The sequence below is a fragment of the Kogia breviceps genome, chromosome X (genome assembly GCF_026419965.1).
Source record: "Kogia breviceps isolate mKogBre1 chromosome X, mKogBre1 haplotype 1, whole genome shotgun sequence".
Taxonomy (NCBI): domain Eukaryota; kingdom Metazoa; phylum Chordata; class Mammalia; order Artiodactyla; family Physeteridae; genus Kogia; species Kogia breviceps.
In genome coordinates this window covers 121,450,231-121,476,590 of record NC_081330.1, presented here as the reverse complement: position 1 = coordinate 121,476,590, position 26,360 = coordinate 121,450,231, and the positions used below count along the sequence as shown (strand labels likewise).

The window sequence follows — 26,360 nt, the reverse complement described above, 5'->3', positions numbered from 1 at the left end:
GCTCCCGTGTTGGGTCACCTCAGGCTGAACAATCAACAGGGAGGGAACACAGCCCCACCCATCATCAGACAAGCAGATTAAAGTTTCACTGAGCTCTGCTCACCAGAACAACACACAGCTCTACCCACCACCAGTCCCTCCCATCGGGAAACTTGCACAAGCCTCTTAGATAGCCTCATCCACCAGAGGGCAGACAGCAGAAGCAAGGAGAACTAGAATCCTGCAGCCTGTGGAACAAAAACCACATTCACAGAAAGACAGAAAAGGTGACAAGGCAGAGGGCTATGTACCAGATGAAGGAACAAGATAAAACCCCAGAAAAACAACTACATGAAGTAGAGATAGGCAACCTTCCAGAAACAGAATTCAGAATAATGATAGTGAAGATGATCCAGGACCTCGGAAAAAAAATGGAGGCAAAGAGCGAGAAGATGCAAGAAATGTTTAACAAAGACCTAGAAACATTAAAGAAGAAACAAAGAGAGATGGACAACACAATAACTGAAATGAAAACTACACTCGAAGGAATCAATAGCAGAATAACTGAGGCAGAAGAACTGATAAGTGACCTGGAAGACAGAATGGTGGAATTCACTGCTGCAAAACAGAACAAAGAAAAAAGAATGAAAAGAAATGAAGACAGCCTAAGAGACATCTGGGACAACATTAACTGCAACAACATTCGCATTACAGGGGTCCCAGAAGGAGAAGAGAGAGAGAAAGGACCCGAGAAAATGTCTGAAGAGATTATAGTCAAAAATTTCCCTAACATGGAAAAGGAAATAGCCACCCAAGTCCAGGAAGCACACAGAGTCCCACATAGGATAAACCCAAGGAGAAACATGCCGAGACACATAGTAATCAAATTGACAAAAATTACAGACAAAAATTATTAAAAGAAGCAAGGAAAAAATGACAAAAAACATACAAGGGAACTCCCATAAGGTTAACAGCTGATTTCTCAGCAGAAACTCTACAAGCCAGAAGGGAGTGGCATGCTATACTTCAAGTGATGAAAGGGAAGAACCTACAACCAAAATTACTCTACCCGGCAAGGACATCATTCAGATTCAACTGAGAAATCAAAAGCTTTAGAGACAAGCAAAAGCTAAGAGAATTCAACACCACGAAGCCAGCTCTACAACAAATGCTAAAGTAACTTCTGTAAGTGAGAAACACAAGAGAAGAAAAGGACCTACAAAAACAAACCCAAGACAATTAAGAAAATGATCATAGGAACATACATATCAATAATTGCCTAAAACGTGAATGGATTAAATGCTCCAACCAAAAGACACAGACTGGCTGAATGGATACAAAAACAAGACCCATCTATATGCTGTCTACAAGAGACCCACTTCAGACCTAGGGACACATACAGACTGAAAGCGAGGGGATGGAAAAAGATACTCCATGCAAATGGAAATCAAAAGAAAGCTGGAGTAGCAATACTCATATCAGATAAAATAGACTTTAAAATAAAGAATGTTACAAGAGACAAGGAAGGACACTACACAATGATCAAGGGATCAATCCAAGAAGAAGACATAACAAACATAAATATATATGGACCCACCATAGGAGCACGTCAATACATAAGGCAAGTGCTAACAGCTATAAAAGAGGAAATCGACAGTAACACAATAATAGTGGGGGACTTTAAATAACACCTCACTTACACCAATGGACAGATCATCCTAAATGAAAATAAAGAAGGAAACAGAAGCTTTAAATGACACAATAGACCAGATAGGTTTAATTGATATTTATAGGAAATTCCATCCAAAAACAGCAGATTACACTTTCTTCTCAAGTGCGCATGGAACATTCTCCAGGATAGATCAAATCCAGGGTCACAAATCAAGCCACAGTAAATTTAAGAAAACTGAAATCATATCAAGCATCTTTTCTGACCACAACACTATGTGATTAGAAATGAATTACAGGGAAAGAAATGTAAAAAAAAAAAAAAAAAAAAACACGAAGATTAAACAATACATTACTAATTAACCAAGACATCACTGAGGAAATCAAAAAATACCTAGGAACGGGGCTTCCCTGGTGGCGCAGTGGTTGAGAATCCGCCTACCGATGCAGGGGACATGGGTTCGTGCCCCAGTATGGGAAGATCCCACATGCCGCAGAGCAGCTGGGTCCGTGAGCCATGGCTGCTGAGCCTGTGCGTCCGGAGCCTGTGCTCCGCAACAGGAGAGGCCACAACAGTGAGAGGCCCGCATACCACCAAAAAAAAAAAAAAAAAAAAAAAACCTAGGGACAAATGACAATGAAAACTCAGTGATCCAAAACCTATGGGATGCAGCAAAAGCAGTTCTAAGAGGGAAGTTTATAGCTATACAAGCCTACCTCAAGAAACAAAAAAAATCTCAAATAAACAATCGAAACTTACACTTAAAGAACTAGAGAAAGAAGAACAAATAAAACCCAAAGTTAGCAGAAGGAAAGAAATCATAAAGATCAGAGCAGAAATAAATGAAATAGAAACAAAGAAAACAATAGCAAAGATCAATAAAACTAAAAGCTGGTTCTTTAAGAAGATAAACAAAATTGATAAACGATTAGCCAGACTCATCAAGAAAAAGAGGGAGAGGACTCAAATCAATAGAATTAAAAATGAAAAAGGAGAAGTTACAGCAGACACTGCAGAGATACAAAGCATCCTAAGAGACTACTACAAGCAACTCTATGCCAATGAAATGGACAAATTCTTAGAAAGGTATAACCTTCCAAGACTGAACCAGGAAGAAATAGAAAATACAAACAGACCAATCACAAGTAATGAAGTTGAAACTGTGATAAAAAATCTTCCAACAAACAGAAGTCCAGGACCAGATGGCTTCACAGGTAAATTCTATCAAACATTCAGAGAAAAGCTAACACCCATCCTGCTCAAACTCTTCCAAAAAACTGCAGAGGAAGGAACACTCCCAAACTCATTCTATGAGGCCACCATCACCCTGATAACAAAACCAGACAAAGATACTACAAAGAAAGAAACTTACAGACCACTATCACTGATGAATATGGATGCAAATATCCTCAACAAAATACTACCAAACAGAATCCAACGACACATTAAAAGGATCATACACCATGATCAAGTGGGATTTATCCCAGGGATGCAAGGATTCTTCAACAGACACAAATCAATCAATGTGATACACCATATTAGCAAATTGAAGAATAAAAACTGCATGATCATCTCAATAGATGCAGAAAAAGCTTTTGACAAAATTCAACACCCATTTATGATAAAAACACTCCAGAAAGTGGGCATAGAGGGAACCTACCTCAACATAATAAAGGCCATATATGACAAACCCACACCCAGCATCGTTCTCAATGGTGAAAAACTGAAACCATTTCCACTAAGATCAGGAACAAGACAAGGTTGCCCACTCTCGCCACTCTTACTCAACATACTTTTGGAAGTCCTAGCCACGGCAATCAGAGAAGAAAGAGAAATAAAAGGAATCCAAATCGGAAAAGAAGAAGGAAAGCTACCACCGTTTGCAGATGACATGATACTATACATAGAGAAACCTAAAGATGCCACCAGAAAACGACTAGAGCTAATCAATGAATTTGGTAAAGTTGCAGGATACAAAATGAATGCACAGAAATCTCTTGCATTCCTATACACTAATGATGAAAAATCTGAAAGAGAAATTAAGGAAACACTCCCATTTACCATTGCAAAAAAAGGAATAAAATACCTAGGAATAAACCTACCTAGGGAGACAAAAGACCTGTATGCAGAAAACTATAAGACACTGAGAAAAGAAATTAAAGATGATACCAACAGATGGAGAGATATACCATGTTCTTGGATTGGAAGAATCAATATTGCGAAAATGACTATACTACCCAAAGCAATGTACAGATTCAGTGCAATCTCTATCAAATTATGAACAGCATGTTTTACAGAACTAGAAAAAAAAAATCTTAAAATTTGTATGGAAACACAAAAGACCCTGAGTAGCCAAAGCAGTCTTGAGGGAAAAAAGTGGGAGCTGGAGGAATCAGATTCCCTGACTTCAGACTATACTACAAAGCTACAGTAATCAAGACAATATGGTACTGAAACAAAAACAGAAACATAGATCAATGGAACAAGATAGAAAGCCCAGAGATAAACCCATGCACCTATGGTCAACTAATCTATGACAGAGGAGGCAAGGATATACAATGGAGAAAAGACAGTCTCTTCAATAAGTGGTGCTGGGAAAACTGGACAGCTACATGTAAAAGAATGAAATTAGAACACTCCCTAACACCATACACAAAAATAAACTCAAAATGGATTAGAGACCTAAATGTAAGAGTGGACACTATAAAACTCTTAGAGGAAAACATAGGAAGAACACTCTTTGACATAAATCACAGCAAGATCTTTTTTGATCCACCTCCTAGAGTAATGGAAATAAAAACAAAAATAAACAAATGGGACCTAATGAAACTTCAAAGCTTTTGCACAGCAAAGGAAACCATAAACAAGATGAAAAGACAACCCTCAGAATGGGAGAAAATACTTGCAAATGAATCAAATGGATTAATCTCGAAAATACATGAACAGCTCATGCAGCTCAATATTAAAAAAACAAACAACCCAATCCAAAAATGGGCAGAAGACCTAGACATTTCTCCAAAGAAGACATACAGATGGCCAAGAAGCACATGAAAAGCTGCTCAACATCACTAATTACTAGAGAAATGAAAATCAAAACTACAATGAGGTATCACCTCACACCAGTTAGAAGGGGCATCATCAGAAAATCTACAAACAACAAATGCTGGAGAGGGTGTGGAGAAAAAGGAACCCTCTTGCAGTGTTGGTGGGAATGCAAATTGATACAGCCACTATGGAGAACAGTATGGAGGTTCCTTAAAAAACTAAAAATAGAACTACCATATGATCCAGCAATCCCACTACTGGGCATATACCCTGAGAAAACCATAATTCAAAACGACACATGCACCCCAATGTTCATTGCAGCACTATTTACAATAGCCAAGTCATGGAAGCAACCTAAATGCCCATCGACAGACGAATGGATAAAGAAGATGTGGTACATATATACAATGGAATATTAATCATAAAAAGGAACGAAATTGGGTCATTTGCTGAGATGTGGATGGACGTAGCGACTGTCATATAGGGTGAAGTAAGTCAGAAAGATAAAAACCAATATCATATATTAACGCATATATGTGGAACCTAGAAAAATGGTACAGATGAACCAGTTTGCAGGGCAGAAATTGAGACACAGATGTAGAGAACAAACATATGGACACCAAGGTGGGAAAGCGGCAGGGGGGTAGGGATGGTGGTGTGATGAATTGGGCGATTGGGATTGACATGTGTACACTGATGTGTATAAAATTGATGACTAGTAAGAACTTGCTGTATTAAAAAAATAATAAAATTCAAAAAAAAGAAGAGTGAAGTAGCCACGGAAGCTAAGGGTTTCTGGGAGCAACCAGAAGCTGAGAGAGACAGGGAGGGATCGAAAACTAAATAAATTAATTAATTAAATTAAAATTAAAAAATAAAATTCAGTTCCTTGGCCACCCTAGCTAAATTTCAAGTGCTCCACAGCCCCATGTGGCTCGTGGCTGCCATAAAGGATGGCACAGATCAAGAACATTCTCTCATGGCAGAAGTCCTGGTTGTCAGAGCTGGTAGCATTACTGAGGGCGTACTCACATACTGCCACACAACTGGTTGTATGTCTCAGGCGTCTGTGTCTTGTGTCTCCAACCAAACTGCATGCAAGCAGGGTTGTGGCAGCTGCTCATTCGTAATACACTACATTTAGGACTGCACTTAAGTGGATGAGTGCCAAATACACAGTGAGTTTTTTCTTAATAATCTCTTTCCACTAGAATCCAGCTATTTCTATGGCAAAAAAAAAATCTTTCAAGTTGTTGAAATACCTATTCCTAAGGCATTTCCCATTGAGTTAAATGTATAAAAGCTTTCAAATACATTAGCTCTGAAGTACTCATTTAGTCATTCAGTTATTGTTAAAGTTATGGACTACCCTTATTGATTCACTCATGGGGGCTTACTCCCAGCTGTGCTGACTCCTTTTAAAAAGTAGACTCCAGTAACAGCGTGACATCAACTCTGAAGCTATGGTCCCCACAGAGACAGTATTAAGTGACTATTAGGCTCCCAGACTGGTCCATAAAAAGCTATTTTACCCACAGTACAGCTGTCTTGCTCACAGCTTCTTTTATGAGAAAACAGTTCTTTAGCCCAAACTAAGCTCCAAATGACTTCTTTAAGGTCATTTTGTTAGTTGGGAGATGCTTACTACAATGTTCTAAATTAAAGCAGTCTTCAAATTTATAAAAGTTGCCTGGAAGGTTACTGTAAGCAGCTGTCTGGGTTTTTTAACCCTCTTAATTTGCTTTCCATATGAAATTGTTGAAAAATAAATGAAAGCAGAAAATATTTAATTTAACAGGGCTTCAACTAAAGGTAGGAAAATGTTACGCATTAATTATGCTTAGTATATAACAAAAATTACCCTTCACCTGAATGCATTTTTAATTATATGTGACTATCACAAATCCACTGTGTCAGATGTAAAATTAATTTTGACTTTGAAAATTCTTGGATCAAAAAGGGGTAAATAAATCACATCTATGATAAATAACCACAACTGAAATAATATCAAATGCCACAATCTCAAATCTCCATTTGCATCTGCTTAAAATGCTTCACATTTCTCACTCTTCCTTACCAATAGCACCAAGTGTACATGTGTGAAAGGAAAAATCAAAATGGACTCAGTATTGCTAAGAGAACTCTCTAAAATGGAGCCAGGAGGCCACTAAGGAAGTATGACTTATGCATGTGTCAGCCTGGATGGAATCTGACCTTTTGACCCAATGAAGTCATCAGAACTGATACCAAGGAGGACCCTGTGGGGCTCTTGAGCACAAAAGCCCTTCCATGTCCCCCATTTCTTGATTACAGGCAATAGGCTTCATTCAGCCTCCCTGACCTTCCCTGAGTTCCAAGGAGCAGGTTCCAACCGATGCTAATTAGGGAAGGGAGGGGATGCGCAGACAAGGGAGGAACACTCAAGAGAAACAACAGTGCAGCCTTGGGGCAGGGTCCTGGTTCCCCTCAAGGGACACACATAACAATATCTTTGAGCTGTTTAGCAGATGCTGAAGCCCCCTCCAGGTGGGAGAAGTTAACTGCATGCTGCCCACAAGCAGGTAGTCTCCAGACCAGTTGGAACCAGAAGGTTCCAACTTCACCACCAACCAATCAGAAGAACGTCCACGAGCTGATCACACCCTCTTTGAACGATTACTATAAAACTCCTCACTACCCCCTCCAGGTCGGGACACAGTTTTGAGAGCATTAGCTATTCTTCTCTACTTCACCTAAAACTCTGTCTCTGGAATTTAATTTGGTGTCAGGGTACAGAGGCCAGATTCGGCTTCAGAACACCTGTCAGAAACTCAAGATACTTACTGGACCCCTACCCTAAAACAACTCATGATTCCTCAAGGGCAAATATTCCCTGACTCGCATGAGAGTCCATCACAATTCTTAGCAGGCAACTTTTAACTACCTCTTGGCTTTCTGTCTTTATAAGCCCTGACTCTCTCTTCCTCTGAACACTCTTTTAGGATTATCCAAATCTGTGTCTCCCAAATTGGTTTTTTTTTTTGGGGGGGGGGGCTATGTGGTGGGGGGGCTTGTGGGATCTTAGTTCCCCGACCAGGGATCGAACCCGCCCGGCAGTGGAAGTGTGGAGTTCTAACCACTGGCAGTGAATTCCCCCAAATTGCAATTCTTAAGATTCCAAATAAACTCTTCCTATTTGCAGCCTCCTGTATTATTTTTTTAGTTGACAGCAGTCTGTGTTGATGTGTTTGAATGTGGAACATGGATTCTGTTTTCAGATTCTGTTTCCATATCTAATGTAAATTCAGATTTTTAAGTTACTATTTTCAGTAAACAGAAAAGAAATGCTAAAAATTATGCATATCCACATACCTAAACATCAGATTGAGATCATTCTTCCTATATATATCTCAAAAGCCAAAAACATTCTAAATATAAACTCTAAAATGCCATGAGCTATCCTCCACATGAACTGGAGAGATCTGAAGCCAAATTCAAGGTCAAGGGTGTCAGCAGCAGCCACGTGATTGATACAGAGTCAGAATACAAGTCAGCTACAGCTGTGTTCCTGGTACGCATCATCTAGAAGGCAGGTGAAGCTGCTTTAAAGCAGGCCAGAAAGACATAATTGCTGTACAACCTAAATATTCTACAAAGTTCCAGAGCCTTCTATTTCATCTTGTGGATCAAGCAGAGAAATGGCACAATAAAACAAATTTTAATCACTCTCTCCTGGTACCTCCAGACTCAGAAAGACTCTACCTTCACTCTTAGAAAAAAACCTATTGCTCCTTTCATGTGCATAAGAGACGCCCCCTCTTAGATATCTGTCCTGTATGGCAGTATCTCTACTGATTTAATAAGCAACCATAAGACTAATCGTGCATGCCAAAGGAGGGTCACGATGGCCCACGAAGGGGAGCAGAATTTGCCCCCCACACAGACAAAATATGCCTCTTTGGCAAAAGATTATCCGGGGCTGATTATTTTTAAGAAACAGGAGACATAGGAGAAGCTCTAAAATAGAACAGAAATTACCCTTTTGTTAGAGACATTTGCATTTATAAGGGAAACCTCCATTTGTTAGGGTGTCTCCCTCTCTGTACTGGGAAGAGAAGGGTGACTCTAAATCTCTAGAAACTCTTCTCAATGGAGAAGGCAGGGACTTAAATCTGCATAACAAACTCACCCTTGTTTACTGTGCTTTGCCTTGAAAACCTCCCATAAATACCTCCACCCCCAACATCTTCTTTTCTCTGTAACTGGAGATGGTACTTAAGATGGTGGCTTGGGCCATTTCTGGGAGTTACTCAGTTTTCCTGGCTATACAGGAGGTATCCATGTTATTAAGCTTCTGTTTCTTTTTCCCCTGTTATTCCTTTATTACAGGGGCTCTCAGCCAAGAACGTAGAAAAGTAGAGGGAAATTATTTTTCTCCCCCACACGCATGAAACAGATTTTAGCTGCAAATATACCCTTTAGGAGGCTCCTGGTTTCCAAAACTATTTACTTTTTTAGCGAGAAGGGCCAGAATGGCCATTACTCACTGTAAGTCCTTGTTATTTGCTCAAGTTTAAGTGATTCCCCAGGCTTCCTGGTGCCTGCTCCCTGGTGATTCTATTACCTTAGTCTTTTCCTTCAATAAGACTTCTCCCCATCCTCATAAATGGCGGCTCTTAAGGCCATTTTTCTCCAACAAACTGAATGCAGGACATAAAGATGTTCAGTAGCAATTAGGTTTTATTGTTCTCATCTTACTTATGAGTATAGAAACTATCAAAATGTAAAACGCACAATTCCTCTGACTTCGCAATTCCCCTTCTAGGAATTCATCTTATAGAAGTGTGTATGTGTCGCTATGAGAACATATGTACACATACTAATTTGCAGCATGATTTAAAGCAGCAAATAATGGATACAACCTAAATATTCATCAATATGAGACTGTTTAAATAAAGAATGATGTGTAGAGCAAGGCAAGCATGTAGAAGATCCCTGTGCACTGATGTGGAGTGATGAGTACAAAAAGCAAGGAGGGGGCTTCCCTGGTGGCGCAGTGGTTAAGAATGCACCTGCCAACGCAGGGGACACGGGTTCGAGCCGTGATCCGGGAAGATCCCACAGGCCCGGAGCAACTAAGCCTATGCGTCACAACTACTGAGCCTGTGCTCTAGAGCCTGCAAGCCACAACTACTGAGCCCGCGCACCTAGAGCCTGTGCCCCGCAACAAGAGAAGCCACCGCAATGAGAAGCCCGCACACCACAACGAAGAGTAGTCCCTGCTCACCACAATTAGAGAAAGTCCGCACGCAGCAACAAAGACCCAACATAGCCAAAAATAAATAAATAAATTTATTTAAAAAAAAAAAAAACAGCAAGGGGAACGATGTCTCGAGCACAGTAGCATATGTATTTTTTTAAGGGAGCATATGTCCATATATGTTTGCAGGTAGGCATTTGTACACATACACACACACACACACAATCTTTGGAAGAATAACAAAAGAAATGGATGCAGGTAGTCACCTCTGGGTAAGGGAACTGAGGTAAGGTAGGGGCACATGAGAGGCAATTTTATACCTTTTCTGTAGGGCTTAACTTTTTTATCCTGTGTATAAACGTCTTAAAAATATGCACACACACACACACACACACACACACACACACACACACAAAAACAGTAAAGGATAGTCATCAAGGAATTAACCTTGACAAAGCTATCTAACAGTGGCACCTACTGGTAAAATCACTTCCTATCCCAAAGTATTCTCGGAAAGAAAACCCAAGGTTCGCCTGGCACAGCCATTTCAGCCATTAGTCAGGACATATGTTTCTGTTAAAGCCTTGTAAGGAACTCTTCACTTGTATTAAGTCATCTGAGCATAAGACTTAAAAGTGCCATCTGGCTGGGAAGTTACATTTCATTATCGTCTGAATTGCAAGCTATAAAAATGAGTGAAGTGGACTTCCCTGGCGAAGCATTGGTTAAGAATCCGCCTGCCAATGCAGGGGACACGGGGTTCGAGCCCTGGTCCAGGAAGATCCCACATGCCGCGGAGCAACTAAGCCCGTGCGCCACAACTACTGAGCCAGCGCTCTAGAGCCCGCGAGCCACAACTACTGAAGCCCGCGCACCTAGAGCCTGTGCCCCGCTACAAAGAGAAGCCACCGCAATGAGAAGCCTGCACACCGCCACGAAGAGTAGCCCCCACTCGCCGCAACTAGAGAAAGCCCACGCACAGCAATGAAGGCCCAACGCAGCCGAAAATAAATAATTTTTTTTTTTTTTTAAATGAGTGAAGAATATCTCTATATCCTTCCACGGGGTGATCTCCACTCCAGCATACAGAGTTAAGTGAAAAAAGCAAGGCAGAAAAAATGGGCAGAGTGTGCTGTCATTTACCTAAGAAGGGGAGGGGGTTACAAGTAGACATACAGGTCTACTTATATTTTTAAAATGGAAAGATAACCCATTTAAAAAAAAGAATTAATGCTTGCCATAGGGAAGGAAGGGACTATGCTGGAGGGGAGAGAACAGAACTAGATTTCTCTGAATCAGCGCATCTCGATGGGGGCTAGTCCACCTGTGTCCCCAGGGGATGTTCCCCAATGTCTGGAGGCATTTTTAGTGTCACAACTGGGGTTTGGGAGAAGTGTACTACTGACATCTAGTGGCTGTAGAGGCCAAGGACTCTGCTGAACATCCTACAATGAACAACAGGACGATCACCTGGCCCCAAATGCCAATAGTACAAATTATATATCTAATAAGGAACTTGTATCCAGATTATATGAAAAACTCTTACAACTTAATAATAAAATGACAAATAACCCAATTGAAAAGTGGGCAAAGGATCTGAATAGACAGTTCTCCAAAGATGATATACAAGTGGCCAGTAAGCATAAGAGAAGATGTTCGACATCCTCAGACATCAAGGAAATGTGAAGCAAAGCCACAGTGAGCCACAACTTCACACCCACTAGGATGGCTATACGGTTGACCCTTGAACAATGCAGGGCTTGGGGCGCTGATCCCCAAGTAGTCAAAAATTCGAATATAACTTGACCCTTGGCCCGCTGTATCTGCAGTCCCATACCCGTGAATCCAACCTACTGGATCATGTAGTACTGTAGTATGTATTTATTGAAAAAAAAAAACAACAACGTATATATGGACCCATGCAGTTCAAATCCATGTTGTTCAAGAGTCAACTGTAATCAAAAAGACAATAACAAGTGTTGAGGATATGAAGAAATTGGAACCCTCACACACTGCTGGTGGGAATGTAAAATGCTGCAGCCACTTCGGAAAACAGTCTGGCAGTTCCTCAAAAAATTCAACATACAGTCACCATATGACCCACAATTCCACTCCTAGGTATAGACCCAAGTGAAACAAAAACATATGTCCATACAAAAACTTGTACACAAATATTCATAGCAGCATTATTCGTAGTAGCCAAAAAGTAGAAACAGCAAACGTCCAACAAAGGATGAATGGGGGCTTCCCTGGTGGCGCAGCGGTTGAGAGTCCACCTGCCAATGCAGGGGACACGGGTTCGTGCCCCGGTCTGGTCCGGGAAGATCCCACGTGCCGCGGAGCGGCTGGGCCCGTGAGCCGTGGCCGCTGAGCCTGCGCGTCCGGAGCCTGTGCTCCGCAACGGGAGAGGCCACAACAGTGAGAGGCCCACGTGCCGCAAAAAAAAAAAAAAGTCTGAATGGATAAGAAACAAAGTACTGATACATGCTACAACATAGACAGACCTTGACAATGTTATGCTAAATGAAAGAAGCCAGTCACAAAAGGCCACATATTGTATGATTCCATTTACAATTGACCAACCCAGGTTTGAACTGAGCAGGTCCACTTAGACATGCCTTTCTTTCCATAGTAAATAGTACTACATGGTCCATGGTTGCTTGAAGCTGTAGATGCAGAACCACAGATACGGAGGAACGCATATACGGAGAGGCGACTAGGAGTTATAGGCAGATTTTTGACTGTGTGGAGGGTCAGCCCCTGACCCCTGCATTATTCAAAGGTCAACTGTATATGAAATGGACAGAATAGGCAAATATATAGAGACAGAAAACAGATTAATGGTTGCCTAGAGCTAGAAAGATAGGTGGCTCGGGGATGTCAGCTAAAGGGTGTGGAATTTCTTTTTTGAGTAATCGAAATGGTCCAAAATTGACGGTGGTGGTGGTTGCAGAGATCTGTGAATGTGCTAAGTCACTGCATTATACAATTTCGATGGCTACATTTTATGGTACGTGAATTATATCTCAATAAACTGTTAATAAAAAACCAACCACAATGGTGAGGTGTATACTCTGATCGAGGTGGTACAAGGTACAGAAGGCAGAGGCCAGGAAACAAAGGAGGTCAGAAAAGGCTTCCCAGGATGAATAGGAAGTTGCCAGTAATCAGGTTTGGTTTATTTTTGTAATTAAATTCTTCATCGGTTTTATTGAGATTCCAGGGGTAAGGAGGTGGCAGGACGGGGACATCTCACGTGTAGAGAATCTCAGGATGCATCTAAAAAACTCATTCAGATTGTCCACCTAGAACACCCCAAGTGCAGGAGAGACGGGGATGCCATGGGATAAGTTAGCAGAGCAGCAGGTGACAGAGCACAATGGCCTTCACTGCCAGCCAAAATCTCGGACTGAATGCTTTACAGGCAAAGGAGTCGGTAAAAGATGAGCAGCAGCAGGACGGATGGGGACGGGCCCAGAGGCAGGGCGGCCGGTGTGCTTACAGCAGCTGTGGTCAACTGTCGCCACGGTCAACTCAACCCCTTCCTGAATATTCAGCTTGAAAACTGCTGCGGAGACCAATCTAGGGCTGTGTCTTCCTTCAAGGCACAACTGACAACATGGACAACTGAGAACAAAGTGGTTTGATATAAACGAATAACAATAAGAGGAATAAGAATAAGAAAAATCATATAGAATTAAAATGTCCTGATGTCAGAATGAAAAAAAAAAAAAGTAATAATAACCCCTCATGAGTTTATGCCAGAGCCAGAAACAAAACAATGACCCAATCCAGAAAGTTAAGCCGCTTACCACAGGAACATGGGCATTTGGCTCAAATTCTGTGGAATCAGCATCTGAAGATAAAGAAATGAGTTCAGTAACGTACCAATACTGCTGAAAAATACTTCAAGTAATAAGAATGCTTTTTACTAAGAGGTTATTAGAAAATCTCAGACTTACCTTTCAAGTTAAGGCAGTTTCTCGCAAATTCTATCACTGCCAGTTGCATCCCAAGGCAAACTCCTATTTTAAAAAGCACATACATAAAGCAAATGAACTTTATTTTGTACTACTTCGTATTTTCTGTTCTTTTATTTGCTGTCTATCTCCTCCATCTAGAATGTAGGCTCCAAAAAAGAAAGTCTGCTGCTGTAGCCTCTGCCCTCAGAACATGTGTGGCAGGGGCAGGGAAGGGGTCAGACAACCCAAACTCGAGGAGGAATAAATGCGAGGTCAGAAAAGGGCAGGAAAGCAGAAAGCAAGGTCCAAAAGGCAAACCTGCCTCCCTGCAAATGTGGGCTGCAGGGCTGCCCCAAAGCACCCGACTCCTTCAGAGAATGTCTAATAACACCTCAATTCAAGAGGGAGTCTTCGTGGGCTGGGACTGCACACTCCCTCTTCTCAAGGTAGATTCACAGCCTTAAACGCAGGCTCTGCTTGCGGGCAGCCCCTGGCTGGCCAGCAGGCTGGGATCCAAGGAACAGCTACAGGCGGACAGGGGAGCGGGAGGTCTGTGCCCAGCTGCTGAGCCCAGAACAGCCCTAAACCTCACTGCAGGGAAACAGCAGCAGCTGGGGGAACTGGTACCTCCACCGCAGGCTGGGGCGCGAAGGAGAGGCCAAATGGAACTAAACGGAGAGCTCAGTAAGGAGATGTGCCCCTCGCCGATCTCCATATTCACTGCGGCCCACCGATTCTCTCCAATAAACAAATGCCAAGGAGCATTCCAGAGGCTTTTATAGATATATTCAAGGTACACAGGGGCTCAAAGGAGAGAGCAATCAATACACCGGGCACGCCAGAACAAAAGTCAATAAGCGTGAAACAGCTGAGTGCTTTGGGGGCACTTTAGAAAGTTCCATAAGGCCAGGACATAAAGAGACAGTGTGTTAAAGAGAAATTTAAAGAGCTGCAAACTATTCTACACAGTGAAAATTATCTGAAGAACGCTAACCACGTTTAGACAGAAACTAAACAAGATTACTTCAAAAGAAAACCGTGCCCCAGATGAGCTTAGATGGATAAAACAAAGCAAGGTATCAAGGTAACGACTCCTGGCTTCTCTTTTGAAAATGGATCCCAAGTGGAGAGCGCCTAGGAAGCTAATCAAAGAACAGGCAAGGGGGAAAATGAACAGTCTGCTGATATTAAGAGTACCAAAGCTGGTCCACGCAGTTCATAAACCCACCAGCCCATGCAAGCACAGCTTGAAACATGGCCTCTCCCCACTCCCTCTTCCACCTGAATCCCCAGCTGCAGGGCTGCCTTTATCCCATCAGTGTTCCATTTCATCTGGTTTCATTGCTCCAGAAGCCATGCTTTGCAATTCGAACAAATGCATTGAAAAGACCCAGCTCTAGTAAATCTTAACAGAGCTGTCCCTGTAACGTTGGACGATCTTTCTGTATTACCTTTTCTAGAAGGAGCATATAAATTTCAATTTAAGCTTTTTTTTCTGATGAGAAATAACATCGTGGCATTCTGTTGAGATGTTTGCTGGAAGTGGTGAAAGGTGGAATCGGAGAAGGGCAGGTCTGAACAGAGGTTCCTCCCAGCCTCTTGCTACACAACCAGAACAGTGGTAAGTTCTCCTGGGTTGGCAAATGTTTTTGGTCAAGGGCCAGAGAGTAGAGATTTTAGGCCTTGCAGGCTGTAGGGTCTCAAACTCTGCCACTGTACCTCAAAAACAGCCACAGACAATATGTAAACCAACTGGTGTGGCTGTGTTCCAATAAAACTTTATTTACAAAAACGCTGCAAGCCAGTTAAGGCTTGCAGAATATAGTTGCCAGACCCTGTAGCAAACTCTTTGGCACCTGAATATTCAAATTCAAGATCACACTTTTCACATTAACAAACTCTATTACGTGTTACCCTACCAGGTGTCAGAAATCTAAAAAACTCATAGTTAGGATTCATAAACATCAGTTTTACCCAGAAAAGGAATCTTCCTTGACCGTGCCCAAGAAATCGCCTGGAGTTTTCCCAACGTTCCTCTGATTCCGAAGCCTCCTGGCACAAGAACACCACTGCAAGCAACACAAGAGGAGGGGAAATTTGACATTATTTTTATTTGTGAAACTCTTGTTTTCAGCCATTCATGCTTATTGATCCCAAATCTGACACTTGGCACAGCTGCTAGAGAATACGCTTGGAGTCTATTCTCAGAACTGATTACAGGATTTCACATCCTGAACTTTCTTCTTGAAATCCTCCCAGTGTTATAAAGAAGTTGCAACAATTTCTCACAACTGACCGTGATGTATATTTTCTGATAGGTCTTTGCAGCACGTGAACATAGTGACTGAGAAGCTCAATTCAATTAAAAATGCCACTGAGGGCTTCCCTGGTGGCGCAGTGGTTGAGAGTCCGCCTGCCGATGCAGGGGACGCGGGTTCGTACCCCGGTCCGGGAGGATCCCACATGCCGCGGAGCGGCTGGGCCCGTGAGCCTTAGCCACTGAGCCTGTGCTCCGCAACGGGAGAGGCCACAACAGTGAGAGGCCTGCGTTCCGAAAAAAAAAAAAAAAAAAAAAAAAAAGCCACTGAAAGAATTATCTGAATAAAAATAGGTTAAGGTTCTTTTAAAAGTACTTTTATACAAATGTTAAGACCTCTGGGGCTTCCCTGGTGGCACAGTGGCTAAGAATCCGCCTGCCAATGCAGGGGACACGAGTTCGATCCCTGGGGTCTGGGAAGATCCAACATGCCGTAGAGCAACTAAGCCCACGCACCACAACTACTGAAGCCCATGTGCCTAGAGCCCGTGCTCCGCAACAAGAGAAGCCACCGCAATGAAAAGCCCACGCACGACAACAAAGAGTAGCCCCCGCTCACCATACCTAGAGGAAGCCCATGTGCAGCAAGAAAGACCCAACACAGCCAAAAATAAATAAATAAATTAATTTAAAAAAAAAAAAAAAAAAACCACAAGAGTTCAAGAGAAAAACCCAAGGGTCATGCTACCCTCACAACACAATGCCACCCCCAAAAGTTTTATTGATTACTTACAAAATAAAACCTAGAATCAAAGGATGTGGAAAAGAAAATAAAACCAAGAGAGGAGGGAGGATTGTCATTCTTGCACTTTAACTTTGTATATGTAAGGTCCATCTCTGCATCTTTCAGTAGCATCAGCTCACTTTCCCACCAATACGGTATCGTCATCCTCCCCAGAATAAAACCATCTCCACTGCACGTGCCACTAACATTGACATGGCACGTTTCAAAGTAAATGCAGTGTGAATGCAGCACAACCATCCAGAATCACCACAAGTACTCCAAACTACACTTCAAAATGCACAAAAATTAGTAATTGGGGTAAATCGAATCATGGAAAAAATCACAATGGCGTTCTCCTAACTGGCGTGGTACTTACTCAGCTTTGCAGAGTTTCTGCCAAGCTTCGTGGAATTTCACAGGGTCCTCAGTTTCGGTAGTCTGCTCCAGATCAATGGAGTCTATGTACTAAAAACATGCGACAAGTTAAAGGACCATTTCAGAAAAAAAAAAAAACTGGAAAATACTAGAGCCATCGAATACTGACACAATTATTCAATGACTACTTATTATGCAAACACTGTACTGGTCACTTAGCATAGAAAAGCACCATCTCTGTCTTGTGGCTCTTACAATCTTTCAGGCAGGTTATGAAACCAAATAAACAGGCATCCACATCACAGGGATGTAATGGCTACAATGGGCAAAGGAGAGAATGCTGCGGAAGGAACCAGGGGCCGCAGCTGATACGTATGTGGACTGGAGAGAAGAAGGGCAAGAGCGCCTTCAGAGAAGTCCTCTGGGAAGGGGATGTCCAAGAAGCTAAGCTCTCGAGTGGACACAAGCCGAGCGCGTGTGTGCAGTTGGGGGGCAAGTGGGAAGGGGTGCGGGGGGGTGGGGGAGGGCTGTGAAGGAACAGCTTCAAAAAATAGACAAAAACCAGAAAGTGGTGACCACTCTGGGGACCTCAAAAGAAGCTCCATCCGGTGAGAGAAGAAGTTTATACTTGAAGCCACTGAAGGATCTGAAGGGACAGAGAGCGATTTTAGAAAAATCACTCTGGCTCAGTGAAGGAAAGGGAGGGAAAACTGAAAACCAGTCAGGAAATTACTGCAAAAGTCAGGCGAGGTAAACACAGCACAAGCCCATGATTCAAACAGTACTTAGTAGAAGCCACCATCAATGAATTCTATTATGTGAAAAACATGTACAACAATTCCTATGTACATAACAGCCCCTATATGTCTGTATTATTTTAGAATTTCTGTTGTAAAAATTACTATCTGAATATATCTTAAGATACAAAATTTTACTTTATAAAATTAGTATTATAACAGATTTTCTATTGTTTTCTTTTTTCTATGAGGGACTGGTGGACTAGGAAGGAAGTGGAAGAACAGGAAGGGAACTATTCCTTGGAAAGTCAAAAATAAAAAGTGATTAGAGAAGGAAGCTACAAAGAGGTGAGAGAGGGCTTCCCTGGTGGCGCAGTGGTTGAGAGTCCGCCTGCCGATGCGGGGGACGGGGGTTCGTGCCCCGGCCCGGGAGGACCCCACGTGCCGCGGAGCGGCTGGGCCCGTGAGCCGTGGCCGCTGAGCCTGCGCGTCCGGAGCCTGTGCTCCGCGACGGGAGAGGCCACAACAGTGAGAGGTCCGCGTACCACAAAAAAACAAAAACAAAAAAAAAGGTGAGAGAAAACTGGATAGGTCCTAAGCTGGAAGTTACTAAATTTCTTGAACATATAAGTGTATCTTTTGGCTCATTATATTACGGTTTTACCATTTAAATCAAGATAATAAGGCCTCCCTAAACTGTGATATACCCAGAGAATAACATTAAATATAAACATTTATATAAGGAGAGAAAACTCTAGAAAGATATGCATCAAACTGGGAACGACAGATACATCAAGAGAAGTGGGATTTCACGGAGGAAGAATCTTCCACTTTCTGCATTTTACATTACGCTTTGCTTAAATTTTCTACACTGAGCATATACTACTTCTGTATCTAACAAAGAATATACTCAAGCTATATATAACTCCACCTCTGCTATCCCATAATACTGTTTAAAAAACAAACCATCACTGTTTGCCAAATATCAGTCCTCCAAGTTAGAAAGGGAAATATATATAAATATGGCATTTAAAAAATCTGGGCTCAATTCCCACGCTAAAGGGGAAAAAAAGTTCTAGTATTTTCTCATTAGACAAACACAAAATAGTTAAATGAGCACGAAGTATATATGTCCCTGAATGTACAAAGCCTAATTTCGAAAACTGTGCCTTAAACCTGTATGCAGAAAAAAAGTTAACAGACTGAAATCCTTGGAAATGCCTGCTTACAAGGTTGGCCCTTGTCTGGCATCTGGAAACTTGGATTTGGGGAGGCTTCCCACCATTCCCAGTAAGAGTGGCTCAGTGTGCCTGCAGTGTTTGAAGAAACAACATGATTTAAGTTGAACACCTGCTTTTCTCCTGGGAGGCTGGAATTTTGACACTCAGGAGGCAGAGGGCATCTGTGTGATGAGCCCCCAGTAAAAACCCTGGGCACTGAGTCTCTAATGAGCTTCCCTGGTAGACAGCACTTCACCTGTGTTGTTACAGCTCGCTGCTGGGGGATTTAAGCACGTCCTCTGTGACTCCACTGGAGGAGAGCTGTTGGAAGCTTACACCTGGTTTCCCCCAGACTTCATCCCACGTGCCTTTTCCTTTGCTGATTTGGCTCTGCATCCTATCACTAAAATAAGTCATAATCGTTGGTACAGCTGTATGCTGAGTCCTCTGCGTCCTCCTGGTGAATCATTAACCCTGGAGGTGGACTTGGGGATCCTTGAACACAACCTGGCTCTCTGCAACACGAGATTTCACGATGAATGCCTGAAATATGCAGAAGACCAGGTGGGGGCTCACCATCAGATTCAACTTGCGGTTGATGGCCAATGCTGAGTGTTCCAGGGCTTTGAACACGGAGGCATAGCAGTCCCTGAGCTTGGTGTATTTGCCAACCAGGGCTATGGAACACGTTTTCTGTAACCTTTCATACCTGGGAAGGAAAACAAGCTTAAAGGTTATATGCATGTAACATCACATCACAAGCACAATGACAGCCACTGTTCGTATCCCAAGGCACTTTTTAAAACCTGAGGAGCAGACGCGCCTTGAACTTGGTATACTTGACTCAAATTCCCCACCCCAGCCCCAAAGAATAACAATCTGTACGCCAAGAGATTTGAAAATCATGAGAAAGCCCAACATTGGCTTACATAAGCAGGCAAAGATATAAATCTGAGGAGAGTATATCAGAGAAAAAGTTAAAAGTATTAAAAATAAAAAATAAAAAAACTCTCCCCAGGCTTCCCTGGTGGCAGTGGTTAAGAATCTGCCTGCCAATGCAGGGGACACGGGTTTGAGCATTGGTCCGGGAAGATCCCACATGCCGCGGAGCAACTAAGCCCGTGTGCTACAACTGACCCCGTGCTCTAGAGTCTGCAAGCCATAACTACTGAGCCCACGTGCCACAACTAGTGAAGCCCACGCACCTAGAGCCCGTGCTCCACAACAAGAGAAGCCACTACAATGAGAAGCCTGTGCACTGCAACGAAGACCCAATGCAACCAAAAATAAAAAATAAATTAAAAAAAAAAAAAGCTCTCCCCATCTCATAAACGTGAGCTGTCCTGAAATTCATTTATAAGGTGACACTGTATAAGAAAATGCATTCTCAGTGTCAATAGGAGACACTCCAATATTAACTTTGTAAGGTGATACCATATAAGAAAATGCCTTCAAAGTGTCTACATTAAAAATTGTTACATTCCCAGCTGGCCCACAAAAGCCAGGTTATTTATGGCATTCCTGAAGAATGGTGCTGAGAGAACTATTTAAAATACTATAAGCCACTTAGATCATTTTTATGAGAAAATTCCATTCTACATGAGACACTCAATCACATTTTGCCATTAGAGACATAATCTTTACCGTCGCTTTCGTCAGGAGATCTATTCAAGGAACATGAAAAATGCCTGGTCTGGTACTAAGTATGCGGGAATGTCACTTGGGGCTGAAGATCTTTTAGGGCTTCGAAGCAGACTGTTCCCCAAACATCTTAGAACAAAAATGTTACCGGGATGAGGAATATTCCTCCTTCATAACATCTGCAAAGAGTGAAAGAGAAGCCTGATGGAAACACGCTGGAAGGAGGAAAAGGCACAAGGAACTATGAAGTCAAAACTGACAGCAGAGGTGACTTTCCAGGAAGGTGACTGAAGAACGTGAGAGAAAGATGCTAAACCTTTAACTTGCCAGTTAATTTTATGTCGCTGTGGAGACTGCCTGCCTGCCTGCCTGTGCTTCGCCCCAGCTCTATGCAAAGGACTCAGGTAACAAAGCAAGTTGGTATCAAGCCAAGATTCCAAGATGATGTGGGGTCAGGGGGCGCATTCTGTCCCTCCAGGGAGGGACGCAGGGCTGCAATCAGCACGGCCAGTCCCTCCTTGCACCCACTCTCCTTCCACTCACTCGTTGCTGGTCTTCGCGGGGTGGGGTGGGGGGCAGTGGAGGACAGGGGAGGCCACTGGGTCCATCCAGCCGCCATCCAGGGAGGTATGCTGAGCCCACGCCCCCATGCTCTCTTTCCCTCTTGGCCCTGCAGGCTGGGCTCATGGAGCACTGCCCGGACCAGCCAAGCACCTCCCTCCCCTCGTGCTCTCCATTCAGCCATCAGCTGGGTGTGACACAGCAGCTGCCACTTGAGTCAGCCGGTCGGCTTTGTAGGCCCATCCCCCCGCAGGAAGGTTCCCGGCGAGGCAGGGTTGCCCCCACCTCGGGGCACAGGCAAGTTCTTCCACCCAGCTCAGTCAGGGGCCCCTGGCCTCTGGGCAGCACCGGACCTCCACGATCAACGCCGTCCCTTTGACCTCTGTTTGCCTCCTTGTATCTCTCTACAGGCTGTACTGAGGGGACAGGGCCTAAAGAATGGACACTTCACACTGCCATGACCAATGAACCAACATCACGGCCAACATGATGCAGAGGGACTAATGCTCAATCACCCCTTTGCTTGAATCCTGAACTGAACGGTGGCCCCAAAGAACATATGTCCCCCAGAACCTATGAATGTGCCCATATCTGGAAAACAGGGTCTTTGAAGATGCAATTAAGTTAAGGATCTCCAGTTGAGACCGTCCTGGATTAGAATGGACCCTAACTGCAAAGACAAGCATCCTTATAAAAGAGAAAGGAAGAAGACACAAAGGAGAAGGACAGGCGACAAGAAAGGCAGAGATTGGAGTGATGCACCCACAAGCCAAGGAACACCAAGGAAGCTATAGCCCCCAGAAGCCAGGAGAAATGCATGGAACAGATTCTCCCTCAGAGTTCCAGAAGTAACCAACCCTGCTGACACCTTGATTTAGGACTTCTAACCTCCACAACTGTGACAGAACGAATTTCTATTGGCTTAAGCCACCCATTTTGTGGTAAATTATTACAGCAGACACAGGAAACTAATACAAAAACCAAACACTGGCTTTAAAAAGCACAGAGGCATAGAGTAAAATTTAGAACTATTTCCAACACAAAGAGTTAAAATATTAAAGTTTCTAGTGCTTAAAGAGGATCAACACCAAGGTACTCAGAAAATTCCTACGAAGTGACTGATTCCATAAGCATTCTGAAGGACAGGGGCTTAGTTGTATCACCAGTCACAGGAGCACCTAAGTTCAGAAAATGCACTTTGTTTGTGATTCTTCTTGCCCTAGAAATTCTAAAACGCTTTTAGCATTTTAAAGTGAAAGGGCAAAAGAACTTTCAATCTACTAGTCATCTACCAAAGGTCGGTGCTTTTGTCATCATCAAATCATTTAAATTATTGTTACCGACATCAGTAACCAGTAGTGCCTGACGTGACGTTAAGGGCTGGTGTATTTTCTCTCATAGTGCCACAACATGGTACTAGTATCCCCCCAGTTATATATGGATGGGAGAATAAGCCCAGAGAGGTTAAGTAATCTGCCCAGACTCAAAAACAGCTAGTGAAAGGAGAAGCTGGGGTCTGAATCTATGGTGCCTGACACCAGAGCTTACGTTTTTTCATTGAGATATAACTGACATACAACGTTACATTGGTTCCAGATGTACAACCTAATGATTCAATATATTTATATATTACGAAATGAAGACCACAATATTCTAGTTAACATCTATCACCGCACATAGTTACAAATTTTTTTGTGTGATGAGAACTTTTAAGATCTACTCCTCAGCAACACCAGAGCCTTCATTTGTAACTACTGCGCCTATTGCCTCTACTTCAGCTGCAGGAGAAGTCAAGCAGCCAGGACTTTATGGAGTCCCGTCTCATCAACATTTAGTAAAAGAAAACAGGTGATGGGGATTTAATCTGTATATGACATCAAATTAGACAAACCTTGCTGAAATTAATATGATTGTCTTAAAGCTAAAACCTATCAGGGGGTTTTAATGCCGATACTGATAGTTAATAACTGCAGGATAGAACGACAATGCCATAGCCAAAACTTCCCATTCGGAAGGATTTTCTTTAAGAAATGTTAGCCGAATCTTAAAAATAAGCGAAACAAAACAAAACAAAGCCTGTAGCATTTTAAACTGTTTAAAATATTCAGAAACGAAATAATAAACTAATCAATAAATGCTTCCAAAAGTTTTTTAAAATTCTGGAATCCAAATGTCTTCAATTCACTTTGCTTTAGTAGAGCAAAATCAAAGGCCCCAGAAATCTTCAGGGTACAGCAAAACACCCTAACAATAGGCTAGAGCTTTAGATATTTCCAGAACCAAACATACCCATGTGGAAAGTGGAATGCTACATAGTTACCTTTTAAGGTACACCTCAGTGCTACCCCCAAACCCAAGAATTATGAAAAATTACATTAGTAATTCCTTTCACAGTACCTGTCAGCCATATTTCTCCACTTGAAAAGCAAATTACTTGCAGAATCCGCAATAGGCAGATCCAATCGCTCTTTGAAATATTTAACGATGCCTTGTTCCTCCAAAAGCACAGGTACTCGGTAGGTGGAAGAAACATCGTGGATACATATAACCTGATTAATGATGAGAAAACACCATATGTAATGGAACAACTCAAGTATGCCACAAAAATGAACGTAAGAATGAGCCAAAACTCAAGAGAGATGGCAGTTTATTTTTACTGACAGAAGAAAACCAAGAACACAGCAACCTAAACAGGAGTCCGAATGAACACAAGGTTGGTTGGATCTAATTACAAAACACTTTGAAGTCATTACTCTACATCTGGAACCATGGATGCTATGGTAGAATATATTTTTCCCTATATACACATTCTTTGTTCCTAGTTCCCGGCCCAGGGCTTCAAAGACATTCAAAATCTGCTGAGTTATAGGGGTAACTTTGTTAAGTTAAGGAGGTGACTCAGGATGGCCCCTAGATGACTTCCGGATGGGAGTTGGTCACCAGGAAAACCAAGCAGGTCATTAGAAGGCTGGAAGTTTCAGCTACCTGACCTGCACGGAGGGGACAGGGCCTAGAGGCCGAGTTCAATCAGGTGACCAGTGATTTACTCAATCATGCCTACGTAATGAAACCCCAATCAAAATGCTGAACATCAGGATTCAGGGGAGCATCCTCGCTGGTGAATTTACAGATGTACCGGGAAGGTGGTGCACCCTGACTCCACAGGGATAAAAGTTCTTGCGCCTGGGACTCTCCTAGACCTTGCCCTATGTGTCTCTTCATCTGGCTGTTCACCTGCACCCTTTACAATTAAACAGTAATCATAAGCATAGCACTTTCGGGAGTTGTGAGTCATTCTAGAGAATTATCAAACTTGAGGTGGTTATGGGAAGCTTCAACTTTGCAGTCAGCCCGGCAGAAGCGTGGGTGGCTCGGGACAATAGAAACGTGCGGCGAGTGTCTGAAGTGCAGGGCAGTCTTATAAAGACCTGCGGAGTCTGATGCTCACTCCAGGTAGTTAGTGTCTCAGTTGAACTGCAGGAACCCCAGGGGGTGTCAGAGACTTGGTACTGGAACATGAATGCTTTACATGTCAGTATCCAAGACACATGGCCCAAGGCACCATCTTCTAGGCCTAGGTTAAGGCAGTAGCAATGAATACATACACCTTGTCTTCTAAGTGTGGGTATGAAGTTTGTTCACTCATTTGTTCTTGCTGCTGCCTCTATAGTTGCTTTCGTCTGTGGTCCCTTCATTTGGGTAAATTTAGAAGCACACATTAACACAGTCAAATTAATTACACTTGTGAGGGGAGAAAGGCTCTTTGAAATGCCAGGTGGTGTGGTTGTTTTTCACACCCTAACGAGCTTTCATCACCCTCTCAGGTACAAGCAAAGGGCTACTGGCAGGCATTTAAGGATCTTCCACATCCTAAATAAATGCCAAGAAATGTTCTGCCAACTCTATGTGTTCAGTCTTTCCCAATCCATAGCTATCCAATCAAGGGTTCCTAAGCTGTTTGGACGTGGACAACTTGATACTTAAGACTATTGTGTCTCACCCATGCATTCCCTGATACAATTCAAAGTGCCAAGATGTCACTGATATGAGGCTCCATCCCAATTATTAATTAAAATTATTGATTGGGGCTTCCCTGGTGGCGCAGTGGTTGAGAGTCCTCCTGCCGAGGCGGGGGACACAGGTTCATGCCCCCGTCTGGGAGGATCCCATATGCCGCGGAGCGGCTGGGCCCGTGAGCCATGGCCGCTGAGCCTGCGCGTCCGGAGCCTGTGCTCCGCAACGGGAGAGGCCACAACAGTGAGAGGCCCGCGTACCACAAAAAAAAAAAAAAAAAAAAATTACTGATAAAGCTCTGGACAGCCACAACTCCCACAAGTGGAAGGCATGATATGGAGCTATTTACTCATTTATCCTCCAAGCCAGAGACATTTTTTCAAACATCATAGTAACAGAGAACATCACAGAGACGCCTGTGACTTTCCATTCCTTCCTCAGCAATCCACGTGAGAAGAGCTCTAAATGCAAGTTCACCAGGAACTAAGAAACGGGAGAATTAACTCATATGAGAAAAAGCAATGGACTGACTGATGTAGAAAACAAACTTATGGTTACTGGGGGGGGGGGGGGGGAGTAGTGGAGGGGAGATTGGGATCGACATATACACACTACTGTATATAAAATATAGATAACTAATAAGAACCTACTTTATAGCACAGGGCACTCTACTCCATACTCTGTCATGACCTATATGGGAAAAGAATCTAAAAAAGCGTAGATAGATACATGTATATGTATAACTGATTCACTTTGCTGTACAGCAGAAACTAAGACAACATTGTAAATCAACTATACTCCAATAAAAAATTTTTTTTAAAAAAAGCAGTGTGCTAAAAAATGGCTAATAGACTAGCCTGTGGACTGATGAGATAGA

General features: G+C 42.8%; 1 protein-coding gene across 4 annotated transcripts in view; it reads right to left on the bottom strand.

The window, feature by feature from the left end:
• CTPS2 (CTP synthase 2) overlaps positions 1-26,360 on the bottom strand; it is a 130,587-nt gene that overhangs the window by 76,969 nt on the left and 27,258 nt on the right. For 3 of the 4 annotated variants that reach the window (XM_059050840.2, XM_059050843.2, XM_059050842.2), the window contains exons 8-13: positions 23,867-24,018; positions 19,844-19,976; positions 17,312-17,400; positions 15,869-15,963; positions 13,895-13,957; positions 13,745-13,788 (exon numbers count right to left, since the gene is read on the bottom strand). In XM_059050840.2, the coding sequence (XP_058906823.1) occupies positions 13,745-13,788; positions 13,895-13,957; positions 15,869-15,963; positions 17,312-17,400; positions 19,844-19,976; positions 23,867-24,018 (576 nt within the window). Of the gene's footprint in view, positions 1-13,243; positions 13,544-13,744; positions 13,789-13,894; positions 13,958-15,868; positions 15,964-17,311; positions 17,401-19,843; positions 19,977-23,866; positions 24,019-26,360 lie in introns of those variants that run through there. The other variant, XM_067024006.1, reaches the window with a different exon arrangement.